At 39.8% G+C, this 10,374-nt stretch overlaps 1 protein-coding gene across 1 annotated transcript in view; it reads right to left on the bottom strand.

The window, feature by feature from the left end:
- Positions 1-506: 506 nt before the first annotated feature.
- LOC308297628 (sialin-like) overlaps positions 507-10,374 on the bottom strand; it is a 31,022-nt gene continuing 21,154 nt past the window's right edge. The window contains exons 7-12 of the mRNA XM_080741140.1: positions 8,282-8,400; positions 7,497-7,658; positions 6,894-7,026; positions 4,662-4,809; positions 4,354-4,444; positions 507-2,940 (exon numbers count right to left, since the gene is read on the bottom strand). Of these exons, the coding sequence (XP_080597266.1) occupies positions 2,788-2,940; positions 4,354-4,444; positions 4,662-4,809; positions 6,894-7,026; positions 7,497-7,658; positions 8,282-8,400 (806 nt within the window). The 3' untranslated portion in view covers positions 507-2,787. The remainder of the gene's footprint in view (positions 2,941-4,353; positions 4,445-4,661; positions 4,810-6,893; positions 7,027-7,496; positions 7,659-8,281; positions 8,401-10,374) is intronic.

Here is a 10,374-nt window from a genome sequence, read left to right as displayed (position 1 = left end):
ATCAGTCGGTCGGCCCCGTCGTAAATGAACAATGAGAACAGACAAGCGCATTTTCATTTTGACAAACGGAGAACCAGACGGCGGTTTAGTACTATAGCGTTGTAGCCAGCAAGTATTATGGCATGCGTAGCCTTCTTAACACAGTAAACAGCCAGGGCGTACAGCCAGCCAATCGCGACGGTCAGGGGTGAGGTTGGGATTACCGGGGGCGTGGTTATCCTTCTGGCCCAGTGGCATTTGGAATCACACATCAATGGCAAGTATCGGTTTATGATAGATAGCTATACCTGGAAAAAGGACATCCAACATCACATACGCCATATGTGTCAGCTGACTCATGGGCAAAAAGGGACACAGTCAGAGGCACAGACAGATACAGAGATCTCCATAATGTGCATAAAGGGACAGACAGACAGACAGACAGACAGAGATCTCCATATATGTTAGGATAGATATTTACCCAAATAATTGACACAGTAAATAATAACCAAACATTTTCGTTTAGATCGTAATTTAGTTAATGACTCAATTGACATAATACAATGCAGACTTTTTTCCAGGAATGTTGCCAGAGGACACAAATATTTGTGAATATGGCATTACATACAGTGTATAAGCAAAAGCATACATTACACACATTAAGACTATCTAAAGAATTAAAAAAAATCAGTAACTTTTGATGGCATTTATCTTTTGCAATGAGTAATGTAATTTTTTTGATGCAATATATATAGGCCTAGTCCTGAATTATCTAACCCTGGTTAAGACTACTGTACTGTATAAGGCACGAGGGCAGTGTAAAATAAGGGAGGATGTGAATGAGATTTGTTGGCAGATATAGTAACACGGTTCACAGATTGTTTAGTTCACATTCCCTTAGGGCTCTCATTTATGAAGACATAACACGTTAATAAGAAAATCCAAGCCATAACGGTAATGAATAATGAGACTTTGTCAAGATTGTTTGGATGCTTCTCTCAAATTTTCAGACATATCAATGGCTATAATGTTGTGTGCAGGTTTTTTTAATAACCTTGTTTGTGCCATTCCCCAAGGTATGAGTTCCATAAATTGTATGTCATTCGTTTGATAAGATGCTATTCACGTTATTCCTGGCCCCGCCCCTGGCTTCCTGTTCATATCCTGAAAGAGGCGGAGGCTGAAAAAGCTGGCCTGAAAAACATCATTTGGTTTCCTGTTGTCCTTGCATTAAAGTGTCAGTAGTTGGCGTTCTAGGCTCTGGGCTCTGAATGTACCTGGGTTGCCATGTCTGCTTATAATAAGCAATTTGTGTCTCTAAAAAAATAGTTGCTTTGGTGCCCAAATCTTTTCATATCAAGGACCCCAGATCACATATTTGTCCATAGTCGCAGACCCCCATCTGAACATATTTGGTGCCAGGGACCAAATATGTGATCTGGGGTTTTGATTCACGCTGATGAAGACCTGAACGGTCGAAACGCGTCCGTGTTTCATGTTACAGCCTGTATGAGGTAAATAAAAACTTTTGTAAAAAGGAGATTCCTTTGAGTGCTGGCAACTTTCTTCATTTCACGTGCCAGGGACCTCCACACAGATTTATGTTGTTATTTTTTTTCAAAAATATTCAAAAAAATGTTTTCCCTCAATATGTTTTAAATAGCAAATATACAAGCTCACAATGTGTCGCAATGTGACACATTGAGCTTGCTGATCTGCTATTTTCAAATGTAAATGTAAAGTACTATAGCCTACTGTAGTTGCTTCTGTTGGGCTTATTTCTTTGGCAAAATCTGGCAACAGACAATTCCATGTCACTTCCTTACTTGGGAGGAAGTGAAAAGCTGTTTATGAAGCAGCACACAAAGAAAAATGCTCCAGCGCCCTCTGTAAAAGGAAAATGGCAGTCTCCATAGAATGGCCAGGAATATGGTGAATAGGGCAATGGATCATTTCTATAAATGTAGCCCCAGGCATAACTGTTGAACAGTGATGTTCTATTCCACCGTGTTTGATGATTTAGATGGCTAGAATAAAACCTGTTGGTTGAGAACTAGTACTGCTAAACCCTAAACCCCTAAACTTCTTTGCCTTTTTCTTTAACTATTTTGAAAAACATTTTTAAATAGTTCAAATAGCTGATCTACAAGCTCACAACAAGTCTATGTAAATAGGCTATTTGAAGTATTTAAAATTGTTTTTCAAAATAGTAAAACAATGCAAAGAAGTTTAGGTGTTTAGGGTTTAGCATAGACGAAAATAGGGCCCCTGGTATCCTATCCTACCCGGAAGGTTAGCAGCATTCAAACAGCGTCCCCAGTCTAATAAATCCCTGATTAAAATGACAAGGAGGCCAATTGAATGCAATTACCTTCCTTTTAGGACAGAAAACCAGAAGTACTAAAGCCCCCACGAACGGTTAAATGCTTTTCATTACTTAATGAAAAAATAATTGACACCTGATATTTGACAAAGAGAAAGTGCAAGTCCTGTAAACAAAACTTAAAACATGAATACATAAAATGTACAGATATATAAAAAAGAACAAAATAATAAAATAATAATTATTTAAACAGGACCTTATGACCAGGAAATACAATGGTCCACTTACCATCATAAAATAACAAAGAGAACTTTAAAATCAGCTTAAGAGGCCGCTTATATATAAGGCTACGTCTTCCCAATAGTGTTTGTGTGCAAAGCAGCCACAATATGGCAGACACAAGTGTTTACCACATGATTGACAATCTCCAACACATGACTGACAATCTCTCTCTTCTGTTAACAGGTGACAGTCTGATACTGGTTTCACTGAGACTCAACTAGGAGCCCTTGGGTGAAGGTTCTGGGAACTGCCCAGGGTTGCACTGTGCCTCTGCCAAACAGGGTGTAGAAGGTCGCTCCCATCACGTTGATCCCAGCAGAGATGTAGAACACCAGCTGCCACTCCTCAATAGTGTTCTAGAATCAGAATCAGTCAAACACGTTATTGCATTAACAGTAGGTTTGGTTATTATTTCAACAACAAAAATGTCAAACTTTTTTTGTAATACTTTTATAAATAAAATTCCATAAATGTATAAAAAATAAAAACTTTTAAGAAGTAGTGAAAGTAGCAGATCTACAAGCTCCTACAAGCTTGGATCTTTTGGGTCTCGAGCTAAAAAAGGTTTGGGAACCACTACGTTCTTCAATCTGGCTAACCATTGTCAAATAAAAGGGAACGCCCTCTCTGTTTTGTTCCTTTTCATTTGTTGTGTAGCATCAGAGAGTCGGTTCTTGAGAGATTAGTTCGGACCTCACCTCACATTGTGATTGGTTGAAGCATTCAACTTTCCAAGATGTCAACATCAAAAGAACTCTGAATGCCTCCACCTTATTCAGAGTACCTTACCTGTAACCTAGCAACGGTCACCATAAATATTATTAATCGCAATAATTCAAGCAAGGTCATATTATAACTTGAAATACTGGCTCTGGCTTGCTGATCTGTGGCACTAAGCATTCATTCAGCCATGTGCCTACAACTGAAGCACACCAGTACCAATTTCTTTCAGTATAGCACTCCCACTCAAGTATAATTGCTCCTTGTATTTAGATATTACTATGTAATGTGAGCAGGCTATAATCTATTAAGTATTGTAAACACATTACCCACATAAAAGATTACGTTAAAACGTAATCATAATCAAGGACTTATGAACCCTGCTAATACTACTCAAAATGCTACTCTTAAGAAAGAGAAAAGTTGACAGAAATAGCATTAATCATCACCATAAAAACTAAATGTTTGTGCTTCCATCTATGATAGATTATGTACACCCTCTAGCGGCCAAATGTATACTTGCCTCAACCCTACACCAATTACACAAGAAATTAAAGTCAAGGTGAAGTTACCATCTGGACACTTAGGGCTCTATTATGATCCAGGTCTTATGCCTTAACTTCTTTGCCTTTTTTTTACTATTTTGAAAAACATTTTTAAATACCTGTACTTCAAATGCTGATCTACATCTACATGTTGTGAGCTTGCAGATCAGCTATTTGAAATATTTAAAATAATGTGTATATATAGTAAAAAAAGGCAAAGAAGTTAAGGCATAAGGCATAAGACCTGGATCATAATAGAGCCCTTACAGTTTATAAGCACCATGACTGACTCCATTGTATTATATTTGATGTAATTGCTATATAAGCAGTAAATGTTTGTGTGGTGGCATGGCTCTGATCTGAGATCTCTCTTCCATATGCATACATCTTAGTTTGACTATCAAGACCTGCCTGAACTAACGCTATGCTCCATTTTGCACTTTTGTTGATTAAAATGATCTGCTACAATTTAACAGGGAAAACATTTACAACGCTGTTACTTACATTTCTTGTTAGGAATCTGGCGAAGACAGGTCCCACCATGCCAGGAATGGTGGCAAAGGTGTTGGTGATACCCAGCAGAATGCCAGCATATCTAGAAAAAGAAACACGTTTGTTACCATGCATTCATAAAACCTGGTTGACAGCTACACTGTGAACAATTGAGCAGACGCCCTTATCCAGGCAGAATGATAAAGGCCTATGAAGTCTGGATTAAGTGAGCCTTTGTCCACGAACAACAGGTTAAGTGGTCAAGGAATTCGAGTGCAGATAGAAGGTAAATATAGAGCAGATAGATGGTCAAATCTTACGAGGGGGCAATGTCCAGGTGGTTAATGTTGAAGCCAGAGGCTGACAGTCCACCCAGGGAAGAGGAGATGGTCAGGAAAGTAATAGCCAGGGTATAGTTACAGCCTGTATAGCCTGTTGCAACCAGGAACACTGCAGGACCAACCATACCTACAATACACAAACACACAATTACATTTTTAGGACTGCAAATAAGGATGCCGTCTCAGAAAGAAAGAAAAAAACAAAAACAAAAACAAAAAAACAAGAAAATAGTCCAATAGTGGAACACTCTATACAGTACTTATCATACATACTTCTTCAAATAAATGCACGTAGTCGCTGCGGGTATGTGAATGAGTGACTGTGTATTTGTGTGACGTCAACATGACATCAATATGACATGATAGTCCTGACAACGGGTACATCCGTTAGTCTGACAACAGGGTATTGCATAGCAGTGTGTGCAGAGGGGAGCATTCTCTAAAGCAGGGCAGGAATTTCAGGGAGGCCATGAAGGCCATGGCTGTCGTTGCCCCTCAGTTTGGCCTTGTGCCCCTCAAACCAATGGCATGACCTGAGGCCACAGTGGCCTTACTCCAGCTGACTGTACCCCTATCCCTATAAACTTCTTTGCCTTTTTTTTTATATTTTGGAAAACATTGGCAGGGGTCATCAACATGTCTGTACACGGACAAACGTGTCTGTGGCACGGACATGGACAATGTCTGTGGCACATTTATTATTTTGGTTATCATGTGTACATAATCTATCCTAAATATTCAATAATAATGGTAATAATAATAAAGTGTTTGTTTGAATTATTTTGGGGACTGGTAGAGTGTCAGGATGATTAAGTCGTGTTGGCTACATGATTGCATCAGGTGAGGATGCAATGCAAGACAAGACATGAGTTTGGCAAAAGACAAAAGAATAAAACAATATTCGTTGATGGGTCAATGAATTGCAAAAACTATGCCGTGATAGTGAAGAAAGGGAACTTGGAAAGACTCTTTCTGACCAACCACAAATCATTTGACTGCTAGAAGGAAGTGAAGCCTTACGTATTTGTGTACCATACATGGAACTGGATGGAGCTCTGTCAAGTATTTGTCTCATCAGCAAGATGGTGAAGGAAGAGTACTTGCGGACAAACCACACATCATTTGACGAGACATTTCCAGCAGACAGAGAACTGAGAAAAATAAATAAACTAAGGAACTGAAATTTCAACCATTTAGCCAAATATGATACGGTATATATGTTCTTTTGTAAAATTATTGGACAGTTATTTTGTATGTCCGTGACAAAAATAAAATATTTATCAAAATGTCCATCACAAGCTGACATGGTGATGAACCCTGTACATCGGCATGTTGTGAGATCAGCTATTTGAAATATTCAAAAATGTTTTTTCAAAATGGTAAAGAAAAGGAAAGAAAGGTTTAGTGATATTTAACTAAACTAAACTGATATATACATTTTTTAAGACCTCATCTTTAAACCAATGCAGTAAGTTTAACCCTTAAATTAAATTAAATTAAATTCATTATTTCAATGGACTAAAATCTTGTTTTATTTGATGGCCTTCCTGCCCTAGCATTTGGCCTTTGTGCCCTCAAAAAGATGGACAACACCAAAGGCCAAGTGGCCTTGCCCCTAAAAAGACAAAATTCTAGGCCTGCTCTAAAGGCATTGTTCCCCATAGGCATAAGGGTAGTTTGGAATAAAAAGAAAATGATCATATTATCAACACAGAGGGAACTGGTTTGTAAAACAATGATACACACAAGACACCTTAGAATGTATGCATAAGTACATATTATAATAGGAAAGTCCTCAAGTATGCAACATAATCGATGACAAATGTACAAGGATGAGCACGGCTTCTGTTGGATTTATTCAAAATGTTAATTATGTGAACTATTGTATCGATTGTGTGCTGTATTTAAAGTAGTACACTGAAATCTCTTGTAGGTTTCTTGGCCACAACATAACAGGCTAATTGAAGACACCTTGTGCCTTTCAGTTTCATTCCAATTTAAAGCCAAGACAGAAAACACAGAATTAGTACCGATGACCAAAATGCCCTCTTTTTCTCAGTGACAGTATTTTATCACTTTTTAAATAACTTAATTTGTATTTATCACATACAATGCTGGGTATGTGATAAATATCCAGTCTATGAAAGGTAGTGTGTCTTCTGACAGAACGGTTAATGTGTAAACATGTACTATGCCATTGCTGTTCCTCACCAATGATGGAGAATGCCTTCCTGACACGGACAGTGCGGTATTGGCAGGTCTCCCTCAGGTAATCAGCCACCTGACCCCCCAGTATAGCCATCGTGGCACAGCCAATATATGGCAGAGCTGATAGCAAGCCATTCTATAGAGCAGAGAAGACAGCCATGTTCATTAAGCCTTACTTTGCACATCATTTGCACAGTAAAGATATCAAATATTAACGTGAAGCACGACAAAATCTGAGCAATAAGACAAAGAGCCTTTTTACAAAGACTTGAGAGTGGATGCCCCAAGTCAGGCGATTGTGACATATGATGACTGTATTTTAACCTACCCAATATGCTTTTCCTTGACTTAAGTATATAAAAATTGGTTCTAAAAGTCAATAATGTAGTAGTTAATTTGATAATAAAACAGTCAGTAACACATCGTATATTACATTTCTAATAACCTGTGCAGCCCTAACTATTTTATCTATCTATCAAATTGTGCACATGCATTTGTACTGCAGAACACAAATAAATGACTGCATATGTGTGGGTTTATTCTTAATACATGCGTTTGACAGAAACAGAGTGTGATTGCATGGACTTAAGTTCCAAAAGGCATCACCTGCTGTATGCTGAAGCCCAGTATGTCACTCATGTATGTTGGCAGCAAGGTGAGGAGCGTGTAGAAGGTCCAGTTATAGGAGAAGTGAGCGACTACGATGGCCCAGAGCGGCCTTGATGTCACAATGGAGCGCCAGGGGATGTGACTTATAGTGGGAGACAGCTGGACCAGGGACAAAAAAATAACCAGACATCAGACGTGGACAGACATACAATACAGATTTGCACAAATTGCAGATCTACAAGCTCACAGCGTGGCAATATGTGACACGCTATTAGCTTGTAAATCTGCTATTTTTTTATAGCCAAAGTATAAAGTAATGCTTTTTAGCTCAAATCTAAAATGCTTTCCCCGTTTTAATGGGTTAAACCTGCGTGCACATATGGTACAATAATGTTTCTGGCAAACATTTACACACATTCAAGGGAGAGTTTGATTATTAGGTTGAATGTCATGGCCTAACTTAGCTCAACAGTGATAAAGGAATAAAATGTTAATGTTGCAGTATGTTGAGATTTTACAACATGACTGCACAATAAAGAATTTGTAGCGTGGTATGATAAGAGGAATGTACAATATAATTATACTCATAATGAAGTATCACATGAGTGTCAAATCAGTGAATAGCCGGTAAACCTTTCCCTTTAGCAATAAACCGCAAATTGCATGTTGCAAATGTCAATCCTGATTTATGCCTCATGGAGCAACAGTATTAGCTTACTAAATAATGTACAACAGCGGATGAGATTTCACTTTAAAACAAAAGACAAAAAAAATCTTGTTACCTCATTCTTGAGGGAGGTGGTGATGTATAGTTTCTCTTTTTCTGAGATGTAAGGGTGAGTGCTGGGTTTGTTATACACTAAAATGACCCACAGGACAAACCAGACCATCCCGACGGCTCCTGGACAGACAAATAACAACAGAACAACATTAATTAACAGTATTTTAGATGCATCTTCATTTAATGCTGTATTGTGGAAATAAAGTATATATTATTTTGGAGAGTTTTCGTTCATAGAGTACAATTTAGAAAGCCAAAGGTTGACAGGGTTCTGTGCATTGAGACTGGGCTCCATCAAAATGACAGCATCATGCCGGCGTCAAAAAATGAACCAGGGCAATTTTAGTGTCCGACGTTGACGTCGGCAGTGGAGCATAATTCATTCATTGAAACGGGAGCGTTCCCAGCATTGACGTTGACGTGACGCTCGACGCGCCCGGTGGAGCCGAGGGGTTGGATGTAGTCAGCTTGATTGTATGTGTATTTTCAGCTGGAGTCTAACCTCTCTGAAGATGATGCACCTGTATTCCGTCAATTGTGAGCCAATCAGTATTTAGCTAATTGCGACCGTAGGTCGCATTTACTATCAAACCCTGCACAAAGTGTCAGTCAGTCTGTCTGTCACACCTCACACGTCACACTCTTGCCCTGCTCATATCTCCGCAACCGTTGCCCCGATCCATGCCAAATTTTGCACACACACTCCTTACCTGCCAAACTACAACCTCCAAGGACCCCCGGAGCTCCAGGGACCCCCAGGTCCCTGGGGGACCCCCAGATGTAAAAAATGACCAAATGTGCTAAACTGACCAAATGACCACCCCAACGGGGCTGCTCACGGGGAATTCCCGGGGACCACCAACTCCTGGTGCTCCAGAACGGATGCAAAAGTGGTGGCGCCCCCAGTGGAGGACCCCCTACACTGCAGCTCACATAAAATGCCGTAACTCCGGCTAGGAGCGACCGGGACAGCCGGGGCCGGTACCTATTCGTCCGCCTTGCCGGCGCGGAGACCCCACCCCTCATTTCTCACATGGCCCTCTTCTAGCGCCACCATGAGGCCGATTCTTGCAAAACACATTTTTGGACACTGCTCCTACAATTTTTGCCCTAAAATCACGCAAATCGGTACACAGTATGTCTACACTCATCCCATCAACATGAATCTCTCCCATATAGCGCCACCTCCAGGCCGATTTTTAAAAACACATTTTTGGACACTGCTCCTACAGATTTTGCCCTAAAATCACGAAAATCACTACACAGTATGTCTACACTCATGTCATCAACATGGATCAGGAAGATTTTGGCAAAACACATTTTTGCCCTATTTGTGGAGATAAGTGACCTACGGTCGCTTATCTCCCGATTAGGGAGTCTTACTGGTACATAAGTAGAAGGAGTGTGGGGTGGCAACGTTTTCTACACTGAGAACGTAGCAACTGGTTGTGATATAGTCATTGTGGCGTTTCGAAATGAAGAAAATGAAGATCGACTACTAGACAGAGGATGGCACTATATTGCATATATTAATATTTCAGAATGTGCCTATTGTGACAAGAAATAGTTAAGTCCAGGCTGTGGCAAGTCCAGGCTGTAGCCAATTTGTTCTGGTGATATTATGAATCATAGATGGCTGCATATTTCTCTATCTCAAAATATAAAACTGTGGTGTTGTGTGGGTATTGACTGATTTTAGGCAGTCACACCTAGCCTGAAACAAACTAACCGGAACTCAGTCAGGGCTGGTTGTAGATCGATGCATACAGGAGGACAAATGAGCAATCTCCTAACATACTTTGTCATGATGACGGTATACAGTGTATACTTGCCCTGGCTTACCCACTGAGGTGGCATGTGACAATATAGTATATAGGTTGTAGAGAAAGGCCGTAAATAAGGGTTGGGGTGACGTGTACAAAGACCACATGCCAAGATTCAGACGCACGTTCACATTGTACCCGAACATTGAAGGATTGAACCCCTAGAGAGCCCAAACACTCCATTCTCCTCTTAAACTTGCAAAATAATCTATTCCACCAACAGAATAAGAAAGAGGAACAGATATACAGAAGCTGTGCATTCTGCAAACTG

This window comes from Nannobrachium achirus (assembly GCF_963921795.1).
Source record: "Nannobrachium achirus genome assembly, chromosome: 13".
Taxonomy (NCBI): Eukaryota; Metazoa; Chordata; class Actinopteri; order Myctophiformes; family Myctophidae; genus Nannobrachium; species Nannobrachium achirus.
This window is presented reverse-complemented; position numbering and strand designations above follow the sequence as displayed.